This window comes from Brachionichthys hirsutus, chromosome 5 (genome assembly GCF_040956055.1).
Source record: "Brachionichthys hirsutus isolate HB-005 chromosome 5, CSIRO-AGI_Bhir_v1, whole genome shotgun sequence".
NCBI classification, from domain to species: domain Eukaryota; kingdom Metazoa; phylum Chordata; class Actinopteri; order Lophiiformes; family Brachionichthyidae; genus Brachionichthys; species Brachionichthys hirsutus.
This window is the reverse complement of record NC_090901.1, coordinates 11,551,662-11,576,699: the sequence shown is the minus strand read 5'-3', so window position 1 is coordinate 11,576,699 and position 25,038 is coordinate 11,551,662. Positions and strand designations below refer to the sequence as shown.

The window sequence follows — 25,038 nt, the reverse complement described above, 5'->3', positions numbered from 1 at the left end:
GTAGGCCAACTCATCTCCGCCTGAGATGAGCCCGACCACGGTGGTGTCAACAGTAAATTTGATGATGGCGTTGGAAAGATGGGTTGGCGTGCAGTCATGCATTTACAGAGCGTACAGGAGCAGACTTAGTACACATCCTTGTGGGGGCCGGATCGCTCTCAAAATCTAATGGGATCTAAGTTAGACCAAGACCCATCTTCGGATTTTTTTCCATCAAGATCCATCCAGCAGTTTTTCTGTAATCCTGCTAAATCAAACAAACTCAAACAAACAAACACAGTCAAAAACACAACCTCCCTCTGAGGTAACTATAGGTCCAGTAAGTATCTCCCAAGTAGTGAGAGAGAAGAAGCGTCATTTGATGCATCGCATTGAACTCTGAGAAAAAAAATCGGCTTTAGAATTGCCCAGGCGTTAACAGTTCAGTGTGTGCAACTAGATCCAGATCCTGATCTGTATCTGATGGAGACACGACAGCTCCAGAGTCGTACACAATAATTTCACATGTAACCAAAGCAATGAGAGAGTGTGTGTGTGTGAATGGTTGTCTGTCTCCGTATGTCCCCTTGATGCGCTGGCAACGCATTCGGGGTGTGCCCTGCCTCTCGCTCATAGCAAGCTGGGATCAGCTCCAGCAACTCCCGTGACCCGCAAAGCGGAAAAGAAAATGAATGAACTCTCTCAGACAACACCTCGCCCAACAAGGGAGCATCTGACTTGTCACCTGCCCTGTAACTGCTGCTCTGCTGCTGCAGCTTTCCCCTTGCACAGCCTGCAACACACAGCATATTGACAATCTTGTTCAGAGAGGTTTTGTTTGGTCTCCGTCTCATTGGCCGGTGGCAGAGTCATATGTGCTTTTGAAAGAAAAAAATAACATGGACGTTGTTGCAAAGCAGCGGCCAAGAATGGACATTTGATCATGTCTGCTTTCCAAGTGTAACATAGGACACTAAGGACGCTCTGTGTTGTACATCTGTGTTTGGTGGTCGAGTAAACCTGTACGAGCGGACTAACTCTCTTATCTTGTTTTTTTATTTACTTTCATTCTCATTTTTCTTTGTCACTTCCCTCACGTATCATTCCGTTGACACTCCAATACCCCCCCCCCCCCATACCTGATCTTATTTTATATGTGGTTTCATCTAGTGCATGTGTTTGCAGTGTGTTGCTGTGCTTTAAATAATTTTGCAGTGAATTGGGGTGTGTGTTAACTTTGTAGATTTTAACCACCTTGTAGTGCTTAATCATTCGGGTTCCACTGGGGGTTTCAGGCAATAAATGATAACGTGAAATAGTGATTTCCCATCTTTCATTGTTAAATAAATAAATAGTGTAAACCAGCTTATCTCCGTGTCTTGTGCTTTTGTCTTTGTGCCATTAACTTCTCCAGGTGTGTTAAATTTCTATTTAGCGAGGTGACTTCCAATCAACTAATCCTGCGTCTTTCACAAGCTAGCTTCACCGCTGAAGCACTGACAGATTCAGATATGTCTTTTATAATTGTAATACATTTGCAAACGTCGTCGCACACGATTGTTGTTATCTGTGTAGAAAAAATATTTAATTCCCCCAATCTGAGGGAGCAGGAAGACAGTGCCCCCTGCAGCCCCGCCAGAGAGTATGCACATGCCGCGACCGTCATGAGTTTTTAACACGGATTCAGGAATTACTGGTTCAGTCCACCAGTGGCTTGAAATGATAATGACATTTCTCATGTTTCAAAATGAAGCACAGTTGTTAGAGGAATCTGCCTTCATTTTCCAATGATGCTGTAGAAGCGTCTGTCGACCCGCTTCTCTCTCACATGACTTCTGCCTGATGAAAATATTTTTAGGAAGTAGACTTTCTATGAATGCCAAACACCTGTAGGTCAGTGGATGATGATGATGATGATGGTCCGTCTTCTTCTGCTGTTGAGAAAAACGTTTTACGCACTCAAAAACCTTCTATCTGGAGGTGGGTAGATAAAACTGAATCTTTATTGAGGAGTGAACCGTTCTTTTAAAACAGAGGTACATGTATGCAACAACCCAAAAGTGTTCTCCAAGCAGTCTGTTAAATAAAGCTTTTTACAAACTACAGGAGATTTACTCAATCTGAAGGAAGGCAGGAACAGATTAAGATTGTCTAGAAAGAATATAAATTAAGTGAAAAGTCTCCTGCTAAAGAGGTTGTACTATTGGAATTATAAAAACTTCTATAGAAAATACTTGGAATGTACAGAAAATAATTGTAAAAACAAAAAACCCGATGCCTTCAATGGCAGTCGGTCTTTAGAGGTTCATGAGTCAGTGAAACGTCCAACTGGACGCTGTTAGACGGGATTTTATCGTGTTGGAAGAGTTTCGGTCCAGGATGAGCAAACCCCTCGACAACACAAAGGGAATGACTGGGCAATAGAACTGGGAGATGAGCTCCTCCCAGTGCCCATCATGTCCTCAGAACATTCACGTTACTTCAAGTGTCTCCTCCTTCTCCACGTCCAGGGAGCACCATCTTCCTCTCCTGTTTTCCCGTCACGTGCACAGAAGACACCCTTACTCCGAGCATTATTTCTTGGAGAGGAATTTCATCTTGCTTCCTGAAGAGAAAACAGAATGGCAGTCACATTCAAGGGAATATGAAAGTGATTTGTACTGAAAGCTGGAGGAAGCCTCACCGAGACCCTTGAGGAACTTGTTAACTCCTCGTTGTTCACTCCCGGGCAGCGAGTCCAGATATTCTTGAGCTCTCACCTCAAACAGACCTGGGAATGAAAGACAGTTAAAAAGTTTCAGGCTGAATTCTATTTTTTGAGCAGTTTTAGAGTCTAAATAAAAATTCTGTATAATGAAAGCAGCAAAATGTATATTTTAATCTCCCCAAAAAAGTAAACTAAACTCAACTGCTGACTGAAAAACAGTAATATTTTTACAGATTCCTTTGGAACAAATATGAATTTGTGTCAGGTTTCCTTCAGGTAGCCACTGAACCCTTTAAACTAACATTTGATTTTCTAATTTAACAGCTACAAACGGCCTGACGCCCAGCCGGCACCTCGTAGGCCCTGCCGCCGTTGATCCCTCTCCTGGACGAAGCCGGCGAACATCTGCGTCTCCATGAACACCTCCAGAAATCTCCTCAAGCTCTTGGATGTGACCGCTTTGCGAAAGGCTTCACGCTGAAAGGACGAGGAGGAGGAGGAAGAGGAGGAGGGGTTTGGCGAGACGGGGGAGGGGACAGACTCATCCTCCCGATCTGCTCCTCCCAAGAACAGGGAGTAGTGACCCACCATCTCCACAAAGAAACGCACAAAGGCCTCCGACACCACGGTGCTGAGGGAGGAAGAGTCTGGGTGGAGGTGCAGAAGAGGAGGAGCGGGGTGAGAAACAAAATAGGGAAGTTAAATCATCAGGACATTAATCAAACCCACGCAGTATCCAAAAGCCACTCTGAAGTATATTTTAATGTATCTAAAAAGTCGGGTGACTTTTAAACAGTCAGTTTTTATTTATCCTATAGTCATGAAGGGGTCCTGGAAATGAAGCCCTGTAACATACAGGACAGATCAAACTGTGGAATCACCATTGGGCAGATCGCCTTTGTCACAGGCCAACTCCTTCCTCTTGTCCAGCACGTGTTCCAGAGCCGCCTGCAGCTTGTGAGGAAGAATGGAGTCTTCATCATCCAGCTGTGGAGGCAGAGACACGGATGTAAATGCAGCCCACCTGGCCGGACTGGCAGAGTCTCGACGTGAACAGAGTCGCAGATTTCCTACCTGACGGAGGCACCGACTGTTGCCAAGGTCGACCACCAGGACCTAGGGGGGAGGAGCAGAGACAGTGATGTCATGTCCTGTTGGCGATTGTTCAAGGACGATGAAACAAAACATCTGAAACTCATCTCACTTCTTCTATGGGCAGGTCTTTGAGTCGAGGCAGGGAGCTGGAGAGGAGGCCGACGATAAAGGGGGTTGGGGTGCAGACGATGTCCAGCATGGAGGGGGGGAGAACAGGGATGTAGGTGTGCTGCCAGGTGAAGGGGTAGAGCAGAGCGACGACCGCATGGCAGCACTGAGACAGCGTGCTGCCCAAAGACAGAGACATCGGTTAAGAGCTTATAGATAGCAGAACCCTCGAGATTCTGCTCTGGATCCACATAACAGCACAGATACCGGAACTTGTTCCGGATTATGCATTTTTCAACATCATTCTCAATTTTACACGAATTGTAGAAGCAATTTCCAAAATAAAAAGGTGTAGTTGAATCGACTGTTGGGAATAATTCCACTGGCTGCCATCGTAGTCTATTATTAAAGGTTTTAATAACAGGAAGGTCAAGAAAATTACACAAGAGAAGCATAGAAAGAAGAAAGAAGACGCCAGCGAGGAACATGGAAAACTAGGAAAGGAGGAAAATAAAATAAATAAATTCAAAAACACAGAAAAATGACTTCCTAAGATGGAAAAATTCAGATGGACGCCGCCCTATATTGGAATAAAATCTTGGAAAGTTGAACATTTTGCCAACTTTGATGTAACAGATGCAGAAACATGACGGATGAAATAAACATTTGGTTGAAGATTCGAATCTTTTTATTAAATATTAACATGTTTTTTTGATCACGTGGATTCTATAACATGTTTACTATTAGTTTCCGTCCACGTTGAGTGGCCTAGATTAGTTAATGAACAGCTGCACAAGTCAGGAAACATCTGAGGAGCATGTGAACGCACCACAAACACACGCTGCACTAAATAAATGGTACCTCTGGGATTTTCTGGATCAGGAGCCATAAAGGTGCCAAAACAAGGATAATCGGAAAATGTTTTTCCCAATCAAATCTTGTTCAGACCTTAAAAACTCTAAATGTTCATATTTAGAGTTTAGAGCACAAAGACTTGAGAGCAAGCAAGAGCGCCATTGAATCTCTCTGACCAATCAGTGATCTCTCGTGTGTCATGTGACCTCAGTCTGCTTGGAACCGCGGCAAAGGTGGTACTAAACCAGCAGCACCTTCTTCTGCTGCTGCGTGCGCTGTGTGGGTGCAAAGACATCGCGGGGGCACCAAGGTCGTCTCCTGCCTTCAGGCATCCTTCCAAGGCAACACCCCCCTCCCTCCATCCAGCAGCAGAACCCCTCCCCCCACCGGAAAACATTTGTTACGTTGAGCAAAGTGAAGGAAACGTGGACCGACCGACCTGAGCTTGTCAGCGGTGAAGATGACTCTCCGCTCCAGGAGAAGAGAGGCGAACACCCGGAGAAGGAGACGAAGACTCAGGGAGGAGAAGAGACATTCAAAGTCGACGTGTTCCAGACGGGAATCTGACGGCCTGCAGAGCTCAATCACCTGGAAGCACAATACTCCGATTATTTCTAAATACGACAGTCTTTTGGATTTTACAAACGCCCATTGTCTCACCTCTGTCCCAGAGCCGGGAAGGAAGTTTTTCACAGTGATGGTTCGTCCTGGAGCAGGAAAAGGAGCTTCCATGATGCCTCTCATAAAAGGCTGCACCAGAGCAGGAGAGATGGCCCTCCTCTTCTCCACCTCATCCAGGATCTAGAAAACACGAGAAGAAGGAGGTGTCGAGCGTTGATACGATCCCACAGTCGGTCAGGAAACAACAAAAATAAAAAACAAGCAAGCATCATGTGTATTTTAACTTTGTGCTGTTAGTGGTATCGACCTTGGAGAAAAGGTCAAAGCAGCCCAGGCGGCTGACGATGCAGTAGACCTCCGGCAGCCTTCTTCCTTTACCGCTGGGCTGAGAACAGAAGGAAGTCACAAGACAGCTGACCCGAGTACAAGTACAGGATTCATCAGCCAAATTCAATAAATGTATGAAATAATTAGAGCCAGACGGTGCCAATAAAATAAAAAACAGCAGAAGAAAGAATTAAAGAGGGAAATCTTGCCAGAGAAACGACTTAGTACCTACAAATAAACTCCACAGAATGTGCAGTTAGTTTGTCTAAACGTTGAGACTCTTTCTCAGAGTAATAACTTCAGAATGATTAAGATTATGAATCCCTCTCTGCGTAATCTGTTGCTGCTGATCCTGTGTCAGTGTGTCGCACTGTACCAGCAACCGCCGACAGTAGCCGAACCTCCTGCTTCCATCCTCGCCGGTCAGGACAAACGAGAACGTCTCACTGGAGGAGAGAAAAACATCATTCACACATTTAGAACTCCTCTCTGGACTGAACTGGACCGAAGGAAGGTGTGGCTGAACATTTACCTCGGGGTAATCATTAGCCATGACCATCAGGACACACATCATCACTTCTCAGAACAATGAATAATACAATACATTCTATTTAAAAGGCGCCTTTCTCGGCACTCAAGGACACCGTACAACACATATCAAAAATAACATATCTAAAATAAGAATGCAACAGAATATAAAATAAAATAGTAACTTCAAAATAAATTTAATGAAGGCATTGAGAGGCTAAGCTAGGAGGTATTAAGATGGATGTTAAGGACCTTGCAATCATGAGTCACTGCCGGGGCCTCATCCCCAAAGAAAGATCTTTACGGGACTCAAGGTCGTAAGCGGGAAAGCAGCTGAGCTACTCTGCTGGGAAATCCCTGCTTTGTTTCACTTTTATTTTAGCATGAGACGTGGACTGACCTGGGGAAGTTGTCGACAGGCGCCCAGTCTTTGGCATCAGGGAAGCAAAACTGCGGGATGACCTTCAGCTGATCTTCAGTCTCGCGCATGAACTTAAAGCTCCTCTCGAGCTGAAGGACAGACAAGGATAAAGATTTAATAAATGCATTTAACACCGAGAGACTTCCGATTGGATCTCTAAGGGATTGGAAACCTTGAGCGGGAACTGCTGCGTGACCTCTGGCAAGTACGGAACTCCAGCTTTGGTCTTGTGGAGCGCAACAACTATGAAATACTCAAAGAGTTTCCTCTCCTGCAGGTCCATCAGATCCCGCTCCAAGGTCCGGTACCGCCCCATGTACCTCAGCATGGACTGGACCGACACCAGCCGCTGGCTGTGAGCTGGGACACAAACACACGTCACGGGAATGCATCTATGACATGTATGCACGTACGAACGACGGAAGGGTCAGCGTGATGCCGTCACCTTTCATTTTCTCCTCTGTGTCGCTTTCTGATTCGCTGTTTTCATCCGTCACTGTAAATCGAAAAGACGAAAGAGTGAAAGCAGAGGATGAGGAGGAGGCCGAACGCAATCACAGGAAACTCAAAACACATTGGCTGCCATTGCTTTCATTCCAGAGACGTTCAAACCCGGTCTCGAACGCACAAAAACAGAGCTTCATGAAACTAAGACAAGAAATACGAACGGGTATTTCTCAACACATTTGAAAGGATGAAGGCGGTATTGCCCCGCCCCCTGCTGGGTGCATTGTAACATAATTTGGAAGAGGAATAGAATATCAACCAAGAAAAAGGAATAATAAAGTTTTAAACAAAACTTTTTTCAGTGTTTTTCTTTGTTTCATACAGCATTTAAGAAATGTACATAAACCTTAGTGGCTGGGTGGAGCTAAACAGACGCACATGGAATCTGACATTGGTGGCAATATAAGCTCTAGTATTGATGACAGACGGAATTCAGTGTTGGTTACACCATAAAATCATTGTAAGTCTATCAATCCTCACCTCTCCCTGAGCTGGACTCGGCCGGCATCCTCTTCACGCGTTTCTTTCCTCTGCGAGCCTCGAACATGCCGTTGATCTTTAGCACCATCTGCAGGAGGCACAAAGTAAGAACAATCGTTAAGCCAAATAAACAAGATCTGCCATTGTCACTGCTGCTCCTCGGGGGGGTACCTTTGGGATTTTCCTCCGTCTACGATTGCATGGGTCCCCGGAGAGGCAGGGGGTGTCATCGGGGCTGCTGGGTGTGGATGGGGGGCTGATGCGGGAGGGAGATGAGACCCTGGTGTCCCTGGTGGTCTTACGGAGTTCCAGCACCTTGAAGCTTCGCCGTTCTGCAGTTTGCCTGAAGAAGCCAGGCTTGGTGGAGAGCTGGGGAGGGACACGCAGAATATCATTCTACTCACTTTCTTTAGACCAAACGTTCACCCAAAAGTGAACAGCCTTCACATACCTTAGTAGGCGTGTCCAGGACAGGAGATGAGGAGGCAGGTGAGATGCATTTGCTTCCCAAGCAGCTTCTCTCCAGCTCTATGTCTTCGTAGGGGTTCTCCTTGGATGGAGGATCTGTCCAGTGAAAAGATAGACATCTTTGAGGTGCACTTCAAGGGCCAATCACATTTCAGCTGCCCCTCTGGCCCCACCCCTTGATCCGCCCATCTAGTAAACTAGTTGAAACTTTCATTTTTCAAAGCCTGCTCCTCTACCTCTCTTCATCTCGCCCATGCGCCATCAATCCATCCACCAGATGTGATCTGTCGGTGGATAAAGACGGCCGTTCGGCTTCCCTCCGAGGAAAACAAGAGATCGGCGTTCTGTTTTTCACATTCCTGGGAGATGAGAATGTCGCCCTGAACTCTTGAGCGTATGTAGTGAAGACATTTGCTCTCCTCTAAGTCTTAAAACACCATCAGGCATGTGTGTGTGTGTGTGTGTGTGTGTGGAGGCCATATCAGTTCATCACCGTCCACGGCATCGACGTCTCTGCCTCTCGGGGCTGCTTTTGAGAAGATGAGTCAGAGTTAATTTGCCCATGACGGTGAATCACGTCTGAGTGTTTAAAAGAATAACACTCCCGCATGGAAGGAGCAACGTGAAGCTGCTGCATCACTCAAATAGATTCAAACTCAATTTAATGCTAGCATGCATCCGTCACGACACCCCAGCCTCTGATAGGAAGACCAAAGATGCATTGAAGCGATAGCCAGCAGCGCGCTGTGGCGCCAAGCCATATAAGCAACCCCCTCCCACACACACACACACACACACACACACACACACTGCACTGATCATCACTGCAGCCAGCCCCGGCTACGACCTCACACAATGCCACTGTTGTATGACATGAAATTAAACAGGCTCTAGGTGGGGTTGGCATAACACGGCAGACAATGAGGCTGGGAGGCAGGTCAGCATTCCGTGTGTGATCTTTAATAAAAGTGAAGCAGCCCGGCTCGAAATGAAAACTGGAGCAGAAAAAACAGGCTCGTCACCCCTCTGTGACTCGCACCGATATGAAATGAAACTGGAAGGCCATGCGGTGCAGAAACAAGGACAACAGACAAGATTTAGCAAGGTTTTTGCAGCTAAACACACGCTGTCGTGTGGTTTTATGGAGGATTACGGCTGATTAATCAAAAATAAAAGTCTGATGCTTTTACCTATGATGTCCTCGTAGACGTTCTCCTCGGATAAAGTGCGCGTTAGACCCAGTCTGGACTGGGCGTACCAGTCCACCCTGCAGCTGCCGGTGGACGACTGGAGCACATCCTCAAACTCATACGACTTCCTGGTGGACAGAGAGTCACAGACATTTAGCACGGCGGGTGAGTTCACCTCAGGCGGATGCTTTATGAAAGGCGATGCAGGAAATGCGATGCTGCTGTGTGTCTGGCCGTCCCTGCCGGTAATTAGAAACCAGCAGCATGAGGCGCACACACAAACATTTGTGGAACTGCTTATTAAAATGTTTGGAGGAGTTTTGAGCCATGTGCGCTGGAAAAACTCGGTGGATTTGTTCGCACAGAAAACGCTCCCTACAGAGGACACTCGCTGAGAGAGAAGCCCACCGAACAAACGACTTGACGCAGCAGCAGACTCGAGCAGCGCATATGGTCCACATATGGCCTGGAATGTAGCAGGAACCAGCCAAGCTCCAAGCGAGAACTCAGACCGCCAATTCAACAATAGATGGATGTCATTCAGCCTGCAGAGCCTTGCTCGTTTGATTCTACCCGTCAGTCTTCTGGATCGGATCCACAAGAAGACACGCTTTTAATTTTTACCATCAATTCTTGAAAAAAAGAAAGAAAAAAACCTTCCTTGACTCAACGCATGCCTCCTCACACTTTGGAAAGTGGGCCCGAGCGGAGTTTGTGTGTGCCTGCATTCCTCATACCCTACCAATGAGCTCATTCTCAGGGCTATTCAGGAGAACTGGATGATGTCAGTGGTCCTGATTTGCAGCAGATGAGGAGATGTTCAGCTCAGCGTTCAGTTGCTGGTCGAGGGAGCCGAAGACGCTGGACTGTATATTTAGACCAACATTCATGTTTCCATGAAGACAAATAGCTAACATTAGAGGCCTCCTGAATTGAATCACTATTAGCTGAACTCGCTGTTTGGCTCCGGTGACCACATGTTTGCCTGCCAGCATGTCAAACATGATGATGCGGTGAATCTTTGTTGCGGTGCTCGCAGCCAGAATTCAATCTAACTTAAAAGCAAAGGATAAATGGATAAAATGGTGGATCCAAGGGTCCATGAGGTCGGGACCACGTCAACCACCAACCAGCTTGGAGGACTCCCAAACGCCAAGTTCCTCGATTATTTGCTTTCTAATTCTCTTACCTGTTGCTCCTGTCCCGGGATCTGTCAGCCCAGGGTCTCCTGCAAACTCCAGGAGGTGGGCATGTGGGTAAAGGTGGAGGAGGAATGGAGGGCAAAGGTGGTAAATTCCTCCTCCCCTTACCAAAGGCAGGCCCTGAAGCTGGGGTAGTGGGAGGTGTGTGGTGCTGGAAGGTTCTCTGAGGTTTTGGTAGGGGGTTTATTGATGGCGCGCCTGGCTCACTATACACATTCTCTGGATCCCCTTCCCTCCTCCTCCGTGACCCAACGGGCCGTGCCAGATCAAAGCTCCCAAAGATGGGCTCGTTGGGCCTCTTGTCTGTTTCCTCCAGCTCCTCCTTTGATGGAAGACAGAAATAATTTCCTGGAAATGCCAGTGAAGGTCTGTCAGGAACCCCCTTTGTTGCCTTCTCCAGTTTCTTAACATGAGTTAAAACATTTTTCTTCTCTTGGGGCTGCTCTGCTGCCTTGGAAGATCGAACTCCCCGCTCGAGGATTTCTTCTCTGTCCTTGTTTGTTGGGCCTTGTGGAGATTTAGGCCTGGAGTCGCCCAGCTTTCCTATATTCTCCTTCCCTGAGTCCTGTCTGTCCCAGCTGACAAACCTCTTGCTGTCTGTCCGTTCTACCTCTGAAGCTTTAGATTCCTTTTTCCTCACCATCTCCACTTCCTTCTGGGTCGTGCTCAGTGGACACGTTCCTGTCGAGGTGAGGGAGGCGGGCTCCTTTTTGCCCTCCCATTGGGAGATCTTATCACGGATGCTGGCCGACTTAACCCCTGTCGGGCTTTTGTTGTGGTTCAGCTTGCCACACAGCCCATTCTCCATGTTGGCGGTCTGAGGGTCGGTGGCGGTAGAAGCTCTTCTGTGGGCCAGCATGGCGTGAGGAGGACCCGAGCTGTCGCTGAAGCAAAGTAGGGGGGACACAGCAGTGTCCTTCCTGTTTCCGTCCACTGGTGACCCGCACACCTGCTGGGGCACCACAGATGATGGTGCCTCCCTGACCTTCAAGCCACAGCACTGGAGCCTAGAAATGGAAAAAAAAAACACAAAGATAACTTTAGTAGACAGAAAACAAGCAACAATGGTCAATTCTCCAAAAGGTGCGGAAGGCACGGTGTCAAAATGTCAAGGCGTGAACAACGCACAAAGTTCCAGAACTATGTGTAACTGGACCTACACTATAATTCAGATCTGAGATATAAAATCAGCGTGTGGGTATTGTGTGTATATTATATTATGGGTAGTATGTGTCAGATCACAGTCAGAGGGGCAGAGACGTTACACTGCCACCTACAGGTAGCTGAGATAATGCAGATTCAGAACTGCCAAGGAACAGGGCTAGAGGTCGACCCAGGAGAAGATACATGGACGTAGTGAGGGAGGAAGTGAGAGTGGCTGGTGTTGGGGAGGACGATGCAAAGGAAGTGGAGAACATTGATTTGCTGCGGCGACCCCTCACGGGACAAGGCGAAAGTACAGTAGTAGTAGAAGCGTCATTAAATGAGCGCAGAGTGATCTCTACAAATGCAGGATTAAAAAAAAAAGTGTTGCTACGGAATTGTCCAGTTTGAATTTTAGAAAACAAGCAGGCTGGAAGCTCGCCTGTCTGTCGCGAGACGGTGACGTAACTGATATCATCCAGATGAACAGAGTGATAAATGAAGAGTGAAGTCATTTTTTTCATAGCTGCCGCCTTCAGTGTAAATAACAAATCGTGCAGCTGCCCATAATTAACGTCGACTTTAAGGGATAAACAAGAAATCTTGGCGACTCGGAGGTTTGTTTGGCGCCTCAGAGTTAGATTACTGGATCACGACTGAGTCAACTTTGAGTTTAGGGGTCGAAGTGTAGAGTTTGGTGCTGCCCTCAGCTATTTCAGGAGAGGAGATGAAAGCATGCAGAAATGTGTGTGTGTGTGTGTGTGGGGTGGGGGCATCTTTCCTTTCCAGCTACCAGCCCTCAAAACTCAAAGCATTCCTCAAACCATCCAACCTCCACTGAGGTTGGATGGTTGTTGGTCGACTTCTGATGGCATTTCTGAATGTGAAAACCAACATGCAAGCCAGCAGAAATCTCAAGGGCACTTTACTGACTCTGAAGTTTCCTCTTCGACTTTTAAAGACAAGAAAAAAAAAACTATTTGATGTCGTAACGAACAAGGAAACCGAATAATGATCTTCCAAATTGCTGTGGGTTTTATTACGCCCTTGTCTGTTGAAACAACAGCGTTTATGAGGCATGAAGCACCAGAGGGGGGAAACTAGGTCAAATAGAATAGGGGGGGGGGGGGGGCGGAGTGGGTGGACCCAATGGAGGAAGAAAGAGATCAAATATTTCCCCCATTTTAACATAAGCAGAGCCTTTAAGGAGAAAAGAGAACTGTATCAAGTCTTGAAGAACATTTACTTTCAGCAATGACCATTGCAGAGGACAGTAGGGGCTGTGCAGACTGGTCAGAGAGAGGATCAGCGGGGGGGGCGGTAACCGTATCCAGATGTCAGGTGGCCGACCCCGCTGAGCTCTGCCTCACTAGCGCTCACTATTGTGGTGACTGTGGTGAAAACCATAAAGACGGATCTGAACAAACAAGAAAAGATAAAGGATCGTCAGGTCGTCAGGTCATCAGGTCATCAGGTCATCAGATGTCAGGCTGGGGCTTCACCTGAAGGCCTGGCAAATGATAAGAACCTTCTGTACCCGGCCTGGGTCTCTGTGTGAAGGCAGAACGCTTTCAAAATGCACAGAAACACTTGGCCAGCTTTAGCTCTAGATAGCATTCCACAAAGAGGCGTCGCCCTGACACGCCAGCGTCCGTCATTTGGCGTCCGCTATGTGACGGTTGACCTTGTTCCTCCGAGGGTCAGGAGCCCAACAGAGAGCAGCAGCAGCAGCGAGAAACGTGGATTTGTTTTCTCAGCCATCGCCTCTCCTGGAAGAATCACTTTTGAGCGACAATGGGCATGATGTTTTACAGAAAAGCCACGCGTGAATAAAATGCCACGCGTTGCTACTGCACCTGGGACTCTGTCTGATCACTTACCCGTCGACTGATTGGTAGATACAGTTGTCAGTGTTTGTACAGAGCAGCAGGGCCCTCCCACCGGTCATGGTGCTAGCAGCTGGCATCCTGTGAAGTCACACAGGCTCGGTTAGCAGACTGCATCTGACGGTAAGATATAGAAGTAAATAAATATATGAATACAGAGGGAGTCAGGACAGAGGCAGAGCCGCTGCCCTCAGGGAATATCGAGAAACCAGAGCAAGTGCTCCTCATTTTAGTGGTTCATCACCGAACATCCTAACCAAACTAGGAATTCCCTCTCATTTAGGTTCACTTTTCAAAAGGCAGCCTTCGTCTTCTTCTTGTTGGCCTTCGTGATCCTTCCTCAGTTTACCGTCATCCCAAGGCCTTTGCGCCGTCGTGCCTGTAAGTACGAGCGAAGGTCCGTTTTCTGTTTCACTGCTTGCCTTTTATTTCCTCTTTCATTTTTCTTTCATTTATTGGAGATGGCAGCGTTCAACCAAAGAAAAAACCGTTTAAAAAAAAAACCCAAACATACTTTTGGACTTTAAATCAACCGAACCATAGTTCTGTTTCATATCGAGACCACTTTTGTTGAAGACTTACACACACAAAACTACACATGAAGAAAATATCTCCGGCAGCCAGAGGTCAGAGGAGGCGGCTGCTCGATATCGTGTCTCTTTGTACTTTAAAGAACGGATGGAGTAAGTCCTGTTCACACAGTTTGTTTCCACACAGAACTGAGTCTCTCGCAGTTCAGAACCTCTGTAGTTTGCTGTAGAGACAAACTGCCGAAGGTGAGCGTGCCCACGGCCAGCCGGCGTGGAATCCGTTTGTCAGAGTCAGTCTCTGCTGGAGGACGACCGTCCGTATTCGCCGTGGAAACAGAGCTGCTGCAGCAGAGCTCCTCGTGGCTTGGCCCGGCAGTCGGCTGGCATCAGACCTCGCTTGGCACAGATGTTTTGAACGTCAGAGCAGAGGGAAGGTCGGGGGGGGGGGGGGGGGGGCACCTCCTGTTGGCAGGCCTTCACACATTTGCTCTGAAGTAAATTCACAGAATTTGCCACTCGCATCGAAACCTCCTATAAAAGCCCACCTACGTAGATCCACTCGTCCATTCCACAGACCGACTTATAGATGCAAGTGCCTGTGTGACGCCAACCACATGTGTGTGTGTGTGTCGGGGGGGTACTTCTGTAGGCTGTTCAACATTTCCTGTTCCAACCCCACCCCTCCCAATCATCTTCTCCCAATAAAGCTGCATTAGCTAATTGTGACTCGCCCCTCCCTCTCCATAGCCCCCCAACCACGTAGGGAATGTGAGGCTTAGCCGAATTCCACAAATTGTTTTCCCAACTGGCAGCGAGGCAAACCAGAATAAAAGCCATCATTTTGGCAGATTGCATAAATGCAACCCGATAGCTCAGCAGACTCGACGGGTCCTCTGGGTCTCGTGTTTTGGAATAAAACTGGCCGTTCCAGCAGGAAAACAAAATACAATCATGCATAAACTAGTGGTTTTATCGCATTGGGAATTAGACTGAAAGTCCAATATGTCATCTTCCTGCCTCCAGTTTTGGTCATAGCTCATCTGAACCCTCCCCTCCATTGGCTTGGCTTTAGCCCCCCCATCAGCCCAAAGCTTTGCCCCCTAGAGAGAGAGGAGGAGGAGGGTTTGCGTCAGCCAGCCGCCGGCCTGAAGGCCCAAATTATTTTCAGCTGTGAGCTGAGCAGAGGTCACATGCTTGAAGGAAAACATCAACCATGCCCCCCCCTCCTGATTCTTCATTCTGCGCTTAAAACCCAACACAGAAATGAAGAACAGAAACCCGGCACAGAAGGACGGGCGTGCAAGGAGGATCATGAAGAATGTATAGCGCCTCCTAGTTTTACAGCTGAACTACTCTCTTGGTCGGAGTTGCACCCCACTGAGGGAAAGTGGATGTTGTAAGGACTAATATGTGTCGTGTTGCACCGTGAAAGCGAAGCGGCAGAGGCCTTTAGGCTGCAGGAGGAGATTCCAGTGCCTTAAATGGTCATTTGCATTTTCACACCTTTCTGGCTTCCTGGTGCTCGAAGGCGTCTCAAACTGGACTCTCAACCCTGACATCATTTACAGCTTTCAGTTAGCAAGTAAACTGAATGTTGTTGTGTTTTTTTTGGGGGGGGTGGTGGGTGGTACGGAGGCGTTTGTCACCCACAGCTGCTGGCAGCTATGGTGAACCCTGAGAGACAGAACAAGATGGCCGCCCTAACAATGGCAAGGCTGAGGGACACCATCTGCTGAGGCCAATGAAAACATCACAGGAAACGGCGACCCCGGAGACCTCCACCTGCCCCCCTCTTCGGCGCCTGGAGGCATGACAGACCGTGGACGCTGCAGCAGAGGAAGTGGCATTGTTCAGAAACAACGGTACAATCGTCTCGGTTTAAAATCCAAATACATTTACTTGTCAATTTTGAGAAGAATCAGATGGTGTTTTATCTGGATTATTTAATTACCTTCAGATCAAACCTTTAAATGCATATTGCATCATCTTACATGTAAAAGGGTCAGTGAACACAACACACTCCTTTAGTTCACGCATCGGTTCCACCATGTTTCTGGCCATGGACGGATTCGTATAAAATGCATTCACACGACGGGGAATGTTGTTCGTGCAGACGGAATACCCAAAACACGCTGTCTCGCTGTCACGAGTAGGATTATCCCCTCAAACGGTGCAACCATCCGTTGTCTTCCGCTTGTTCCGCTTTGCGGGTCATGGGTGTTGCTGGAGCCTATCCCAGCTTGCTACGGGCGAGCGGTGGGGTACACCCCGAATGTGTCGCCAAGCACATTGCGGAGGTGTACACACACATATACACAGACAAATAACCATTCACGCACACACTTAACACACTACGGACAATTCCGGAGAACTCCGGAGAAAACTGACGCAGCACAGAGAGAACATACAAACTCCGCACAGGCAGGATTCGAACCCGGCACCTTCTTGCTGTGCATGCGACAGCGCTAAACCGCAAATGTCCTAACAAGGAAAAAGTCATTCACAGGAATTAGGACACCGAGTTCCAAAAAATACGTCACTAAAGCAGAGGCAGAGCATCAAACATCCTTCCTCCTTAGGAGAAAGGCTTCACGTAAAACTGGGGGAAGCCGAGGACGATGAACGAGAGCTCAAAACCTGATTTATGCACAGAAAAGAAAATGCGTTTTCTTCGTTTTCTTTCCGCTCCCATGCCGAGTCGAGGACCCCGTCCCATGCAAGATGTGGCTCGCTGCGTGCGCCAAAACCTCGCCTGCAATCGATTTCACGCACCGCTGCACATTCTGCGAGCTCCTTCTGGCAAACCGAGCTGTATCGTTACTCCCTGTCCTTCACTCTTTTATTCCCTCTTTCAATCCCACTCAGTTTTAAAGTTGTGGGGACAAAAGCATGGTGGAGGAGGGAGTGAAAGGATAGGAGGGGAGCGCAGATTGCAAATCTGGACCAGAGATTGTTATGCATTTGTGGCCAGTTTGTCGCAGGGTTGCCAGATCTGGCGTGAAAGTGCTCGGCTTGAGCTGTACGGGGATTTCACAACTCTACCTTGACCTGCAGGACTTTGACAGTTTGGTTCCTGCAGAAGTAGGAAAGGAAGGTGGTGAAGGAGGGATGGGGGGGGGGGGGGATCGGCCAAGTGAACAATGGGATTTTATCCGGGCTCGACAGTCTCCTCTCTTTTTCTATACCTCTATTCGTGTCCATGCGTCCTGTTCGGGGGCCTTGCTGCTTTCCCAAACTGATTTCACAGCAAGACTTGGGACCAGAGCCAAACAAGATGACTTCATGCGTGAACATTTATCTGCATCTGACACCCAGCGTCCGTCACACAACAGGGATCCGTGTTGTGTGACGGACTCTGGGAACGAGCCAAGAGACGACAAAAGCTAAGCGGCTGCCCGATGTCTTGTCCCAAAAACCCACCGATGTACCTCAAGCCCTGCTGCACCGTGTCCTCCTGCCCCTTTTCCGTCCCCCCATTGTTAGGAGAGGATGGACATGGCCCAGAGCTGCAGGAATGGGCCAAAATCTTACCTCGGAAAATGTGTAAACATTAACAAACAAACCTTAATTAGAAACGGAGCCTCAGAGAAACCGCTATGGATGTAAATCATGGATCTCAGACACGACCAGGGGACAGACAGACAGATGCACGTAACAGTCATTGTCTTGATTGTGTTTGTGAACCACGGACAGACGGCAACTGTGACTGCGTGAAGTAAAGGCCAGACCTGTGATGTCATCGCTTACAGAGGAGTTGGCGTTTTGCACGTTATGCAGGTTGCATTTTCAAAAGATCACTTTCTGGAGCGCTTCTGTAAACGTTTGTGCTGTCGGGAGTTATCCAGAAACCAAAATGCAATGTTTACCGTTTTTAGACGAAGGAACTCTGAACGTCCTGTTATGTGATAAATGATGCAAAACCGTAGGAATGGTGTGACAAAAGGAACCACCAGACTCTCTCTCGCCATTTGAGTGGATTTGTTTTTGATCATTCGAAGGTTTTCAGAACGACCAATTGCAGAATTCCCCTCTTGTACAGCATGACCTTCAGCGCTCCATTGATGAATGGGACATCTCCGGCTAACATAAGATGCCAACAAATGGAAGGAAAACGACAGACAAACTCAGCAGAATCCTTGCATAGAAGGCCGTGATCCTCGCTCCACCTGTCAGGGTTTACGGATGACCTCCTCGGAGCAGTTTAACCACAGGCTCTTAAAGGGAGTGTCTCTCCCTTTGGAGTTTGTGGCGTCCATTCCACATTAAAATGACTGCAAATGGCACTGCTTGTAGGTTAAGGACGGGCTACAGTCTGCAAAGTGTTAAGCCTTTCTAAAAAATAGAAGTTTGGTGCTGCACCTGGAGGCCTGATGAGACAGGTAGAGAAGAAGTGCATGACTGAAACAGAGCAGAATGTCTTTTTAATCCTGGACTGGCCAAGTGGAAATGTATTCATTCATTCATCTTTTACCGCTACCACTAATGTGAAAGTGACTGCAATGAGTCTGTGAGAACAATGACCTGTATCGTGTTAATTCTTGTTATTACCTGTTCACTTATGAAAATGACTTTTGTCCTGTAAACTGCTGCAAGTTACTTTTACATTGACAGTTTTACATTGAAATCATCACAAAGCTGCTGCATTTGGGCATTTTTTTCTTTTTGCACTATAAGAAAGAAAAGCTAAAACTCAGGACACCTTATTGGTGGTTTAGGTTGTTTTCTTAGTTTGTCCTGTAGATAGTTATTTTATTAACTACTTCAAACCTTGTCATTTCTTTTTAGCCTTTTTCTTTTGTGAGTTATTTTTTTTTTTGAATTGGTATCGGCCAGAATCAGAATTGGCAGATCAGGCTTTTTAAAGATTGGTGATCGGTGTTCGGCCAGAACATTGCAATCGGCTCACTCCTAGTTGCCAGCACATCGCGGGGCCACACGGAGACAGACAACCGTTCAAGCACACACTAACACATTATGGACAATTTGGGGCAGCAAATTTGCCTAAATTGCATGTTTTTGGAGGTGGGAGGAAACCGGAGAACCCGGAGAAAACCCATGCGGACACAGGGAGAACATACAAACTCTGCACAGACAGGATTCGAACCTGGTGCCCTCTTGCTAACCACTAAACCACTATGTCGCCGCGAGTGGAAATTTTAATTCTTAAATGCTTTAACTTCTCAGCAACAAATTCAAAGAGTCCTTCACTCACTCATTGAAGAGAGAAGGACCTCCCAAATAAGCAGAGAACAAGAAGTGGAGGAGGAATCTGTCTTAAAGGCAGAACAAACAAATCTACCTCGATCCCCCCATCTGGAAGCGAGAGTCATGTTACATCTCCTTAAGGAGTCAGAGCATCGGTCCTCCTCCCTCCCATAGACAAGTCAGCCCCTTCTCCTTCTTACAAAAAAACGCCCAGAAACTCGGGTCTTCACATTGCCTGGAGCCGGTCACATCAGTCTCATGTGTTGGAAAGACTTGCTGGACTCAGACAAGGGATGAGTCTGCAAACTTCCTGGACGCTGCATGGATGTGGGCGTCTTTAAATGGCCCTCCCTTCCACTTCCGTCTGCAGAGAAGACATTCACATCCTCCTCGAGGTGACATGTTTGGGCGATCCCGTGACTTTTCATGCGGATATAGAAGATAAATATCCTCCCATTCATGTTGAACAACACTGGTAATCTGCAAACTCTGCAATCCCTCTTCATATTTATGCTTTCACCTCCCTTCTTTCGGAAGACTAGATTAGAATTCCTCCACCTGTGGGTTGCAGCAACAGCTGTCTGATGTTACGTTGCGTTGGGACTCGCACAGTTTCTTGCACAGAAACAGACTTTTATAAACCCATCCGGTGACCCCCCCGAGCCGAGTGAGGCGAGAGCTTTGGAAAAACACGTAAACTCTAGAGTCAGAGTTGACGCCGACGTCTTTGACCTCCACACACACCCTGTGATCGACAAGTGTGAGGCCGAGCCAATACCGCCAGCGGACAAGAAGCGAAATTAAAGGGGGTGTTTAGCGCCGCGAAGGCGAGCCAAACCAAACGGATGCAACAGAGGACGTTTTCATCATCACTTCCTCACAAGCCTCAGGACAAATTAAGATCAACACAACAACATGAGCGAGCAAAGCAGCTGCAACATGCACGAGGGACATAACCCAGCCCGTTGTGTCACATGGCTGAGCTTTGAAATCAACAATTTGCTCTGAACTTTATCGAATGCCTCGTTTTTCATATTTGCTTGTTTTTACTCGAGTCAGTAACGGAAGTCAGGTTAAGTGTCTTATTCCAGCTTTGTCCGACGGGACTGAAGACGATGAGGGCTTGCTTGAAAACAAACAGCCGAGAAGAGAGTTATAAATAAATAAAAAATAACAACTCTTTAAATCACTCTGGGATCTGTGGACTGCTGAAAAATACTTGGATTGCAGCCTTCGAACAGCATGGAGTCATTTCGTGTTTGTTTTCAGATGTTTTTCGGAGAATGCTGGAACATTGTTTTCCTCTGCAGCTCTTGACTTAACCCAGTTTTCGTTGTTGCAGTAAAAAAGATAACTATTAAACGGTTAAATATTAAAGGCTAAACCTTAAAATGCAACACGACTGTTGAGCTGGTACGTTCATAATTGCAGCACTCATTCAGGAACACAGAGAGATGAATTCGGCATGGAATACCGGCTCGTCCTATCCGAACCTAAACTCCACAGAAGGCTGAAAGTTCTGACATCAAGCAGCGCCAGGAACCCATTGTTCAATATTTCAGCATAATAAAAGTAGAGCTGCTGAAAGCATCGTTACACCGGAGACAGGCGAGGACATGAACGCTAGTTTCCCTGGTTCAGAAGTTAATTAGGCAGCATTTAGATCAAAGCTTCTCGAAGTCTGGAGAATCTACTCGTTAAGTCGTTCCCCTCGAAAGATTTCATTTGATTTCATTCTCATTACAGAGCAGAGGAGAGGAGAGGAGGGTCATTCCTTGTGTACTTTCTTCCATCCCCAAACAAAGCGTGCCGTAGCACTTTTCCCATATCGCTTGCGACGCTCATTCCAACATGGCAACCGGAGCCTGAATCATGGCGCTGCGCAGCCACACCAGAGCCACGCTTTGAACCCAGATGGACGCATTCCTTTCCAGACGGCAGCCCTCCTTGTGTACAACCCGTTTTTTTGAGCAGCTCGGGCACATGAGTGGATGTGTGGGCATGTGTCTGGATGTTCTCCTCGATATTTTCACGTCTGCGTTTTGAGTCTGTTTCCCTGTGCGTCCGCACGCCACCGCTGCCAGCAGGCATTCACTGCAGAGCCAGCTGGAAAAGCCGGATGGTTGTCGTCAGACTGGATTTTGCCGGGATGATTCTCCTAAATACGCTCCTCACGCACCTCCAATCCAACTGTCGCTTCCTCCATCTCAATGGCGGGGATTCGTTCTGCCACGTCGTGTTAAATATCCCGAGAAGAGAGCATAAATTATTTTCCCTCAAGCCGTGATTCCAATTTCTCTTTAAAGCAACTCAAGGTGTGAAACAGAGCAACAGCTTGCAAGCAACAGGCTGAGAGCGTCCAGAAATGTGTGTCAGTGAGGGGGTAATGAATACAGCATGGCCAGCTGCCCACTGGATGTCTGCCTCCAGTATCCAGGGGGACGGAATCCGTTATCCATGCATGCGTGCTTGTGTGTGAGGAGGAGGAGGAGGAGGAGGAGGAAAAGGCGGGAGAAGAAATTCACTTTTGAAAATGGGAACAGATGACAGAAACACTTTTTAATTCACCAACTGGGAATTTCTTTATGAGCTCCACAGGTGTCTGATCTGAGAAGAGCAATGCAATTGTCGTGACATCACCATGGCGACACCAACGTCAGCTGATTTTTATATAACCTGGAAAGTGTTTTTGGTTGTTCTGGCATTAGCGGAAGTGCGTGTAGTTTCATGTCAAGGATGAATATAACTTCCCTGCTGGGGGGCTGCTTTTGATCGTCACTGAACCCACGGCCATCTACCAGCAACCCAGACAAAGCCCCCAACCCCCCCCCCCCCCCCAACGAGGAATGTGCACATTCCTCCAGAGCACATCACCGTAGCAACAACAGCACCAGGCGTTCAGACCGGTGGGGTCTTTAAGGCCCCGGGGCCGTCCTGCAGAGTATCTGTCAAAAGCCAGTTCCTGTTGGGGGGGGGGATGGAAACTTGCTCTCACATTACTGATTCGCCTAGGATGATCTATTATCCCGCTGAGAGCAGTGATGTTAAAACCAGCCTCGTGTTGCACGTGGTCAGAGTCACAATCAGTCACACTGGACGGATGGACAACAGGCGGCCAGCGGTTAACGTGACGCCGGAAACACTTCCTGGATGAATTGGTGCTCTGGTGACTCGGAGCAACAATCAGCAGCGATTTCCACAACTCAGCATGAAAAACTGAACCTGATTCAGAAACGTGATAAAACACAGCAGCTGCTTTTTATCTTTTCAAATCGACCTCCACGGAATAGAAGCCACGCCTCTCAGATGTGTCGCATGCGTTGTTGTGTCAGCTTGTGTTTATGGCCCGAGGAGTCACACGGGCCGAAGACTGTGTGTGTGTGTGTGTGTGTGTGTGTGTGGGGGGGGGGGGGGGGGGGGGGTGTTTTGGTGTCTAAAAGCAAGAAAGAGGGGAAATCTATTAATGACAGGAAACGCTCAGAGAATGAATGAGTGTGTGGGAGTAGAATGATTCACACGGAGAGGAAGACGGAGTGATAAAGGTCACAAATACGCTCTTCCTCACCACGGTGCACATTGTTGTGCAGGGCAGTCACGCAGAAACACTCTACCGCTGACCGGTCTGTGTGTGTGTGTGCGCTAACAGACACACTGCACTTATTACAACCTTGCTTAGTGGCAGACAGACAGTCCCGTCTCCTTATCTCCAGCTCTATAAACCTCAGCCTGGCCCATTTAAGTAAACACAACCTGGCAGGGGCGTGTGTGTGTGTGTGTCTGAAGAGGATCTACAGACATTCAAACCCACCACAACTCATGATGGAGTGTACGGCCGTTCTGCAGACTGAACTGAAGAACGGCAACGCCGGCCGACTGAGAGGCGTCTCTGAAAGGTCGCCGCTGCTGCAACAGGCCTCAGGCTCAGGACTCGTGAAGACGAGGCTTTGCTCACACTGAAGAATGCTCATCTCACTCATCCTCTCCTTCCTCTCCGGGCCCCCGAGCGAGCCGTCCTGGACCGTGACGGCCGACCAGACCCAGCTGCTTCAGAGAGCTGCAGACCAGTGATGGGTCTGGTGCAAACAGGTTGGAGAACATTGCAACTGGATCCAAAGAATTCCGGAGAGACCACGTCCTAACATTCAGCATCGACAAAACAAAACGTGCCTCCCGTCTAGCGATGTATGCTAGCTGCTAGCGCAAAATTAATCCATGTAGAGGATGGATGGATCACGGGAGTTGCTGGAGCCCATCTTGCTACGAGCGAGAGGCAGGCGGACACCTCGGACGCGTCACCAGCGCATCGCGGAGCCACACGGAGACAGACAACGCACAAACTCAAACTCTACGAACAATCTGTAGCGATCAAGTCACCTAAATCGCATGTTTTTGGACACGGGGAGAACATACAAACTATACGCTCAGATAGGATTCGAAGCCGGCCCCTTCTTGCTTGTGAGGTGACGGCGCTAACCACTACGCCATCGTGCCACCCCCAAATCTCCATTTAACTTTAAAATGTAGTCTGTTGTTTTTTAAAATATATGTATTATAACAAATTGCAATATATCACAATATTGTAAGCAAAATAATGCCTTGTTTGACCGGCATGCATTCTTTGTATTGACACAACACACACACACGCAGACACACACACACACACACACAAAACACTGCTGCATGTAAACAGTCGATAGGATGTATAAAGACGGATTATGCTGCTTGGGAAGAAATCCCACATGCCTTCAAAGAAAATAGAACTAAAAAGTCAAGCTGGGCCGTTTCTCACCTCTCTGAGCCCTGATGAAGCGCTGCTGCAGACGGCTCGCATTTTGGTTAACCTGAAGGCAGCATCCACTTGCATGGTTCCTTTCCTTCAGATGCCTTTTTCCAGGCCCTCTCTCGCTCTTCCTCTTCTCTCTCTGTGCATAGCCCCCGCCTGTAGCTCCCACAGAATCACAGAGGAAGACGAGGCTCCAGGAGCACAGAAAGATGAAGATCTCTACTCCTGCCCGGCCTCTGGACTGTTTACAGACGCCGTCTCCCCTCAGCGCCCCCTCCCCTCAAACACACACTCGCTCCTCGGACTCCACTCTCAATGACGCCGGCTGCTTCTCTCTCTCTCTCTCTCTCTAAAACTTTTCCCACCCCTCCTTCCTTCCCTCATGCCGACCCCCTCCTTCCTCTCTCTCTTCTTCTCTTCTCTCGCTCTCTCCTCCCTCTCCATTTTCCATCATCACCCCCATCCACATCCACATCCCACTCCCACCGCCCCTCCAGTGCTGAACTAATCTGCAGCTGGCCGGGCAACTGGAGCCCTAGTTACCGTGGAAACCAAGTGTCCTGCTCAAAAAAAAAAGAGAAGAAAAGAATGGAATGGAGAAGGAAGAGGCGAACGCATAAATAAAAGCCTCCTCTGGGAGCCGACTTAAAGAGCTTCCGCTCTAAATAAGGGGGCAGCATGTTGACCTGTTTTATCTCACACTGGATTGCATGTACGAGTCAACAACAACAACAACAACAACAACAGGCTCATGTAGCAGAGAAGTGACGGAGTTCCACCTGAGCCCAGACTTCCTGACTAATTAGAGAAAATGAAATATGACCTTCATTCCATTTCATTTTCTAACCGCTTATTCCGTTATCGGGTCGCGGGCCAAGCTGGAGCCAATCCCAGCAGTCAATGGGCGAGAGGCAGGGGACACCCTGGACAAGCCGCCAGTTCATCGCAGGGCAACACAGAGACAGACAACCAGCCACACACACACTCACACCTACGGGCAATT

The 25,038-nt window shown here is 47.9% G+C and overlaps 1 protein-coding gene across 1 annotated transcript; it reads right to left on the bottom strand.

The window, feature by feature from the left end:
* Positions 1-1,967: 1,967 nt before the first annotated feature.
* si:dkey-82f1.1 (DENN domain-containing protein 2A) lies at positions 1,968-13,597 on the bottom strand. The gene is made up of 19 exons (XM_068739008.1): positions 13,512-13,597; positions 10,476-11,495; positions 9,287-9,414; positions 8,080-8,192; positions 7,800-7,997; positions 7,629-7,716; positions 7,087-7,137; positions 6,814-7,001; positions 6,621-6,730; positions 6,069-6,138; positions 5,673-5,750; positions 5,405-5,545; positions 5,184-5,332; positions 3,891-4,068; positions 3,761-3,802; positions 3,568-3,673; positions 3,040-3,333; positions 2,663-2,749; positions 1,968-2,584 (listed from the first exon to the last, which is right to left on the bottom strand). The coding sequence occupies exons 1-19, from the start codon at positions 13,595-13,597 to the stop codon at positions 2,553-2,555; spliced, it is 3,159 nt and encodes a 1,052-aa protein (XP_068595109.1). The 3' UTR covers positions 1,968-2,552.
* Between the last annotated feature and the right edge of the window lie 11,441 nt (positions 13,598-25,038).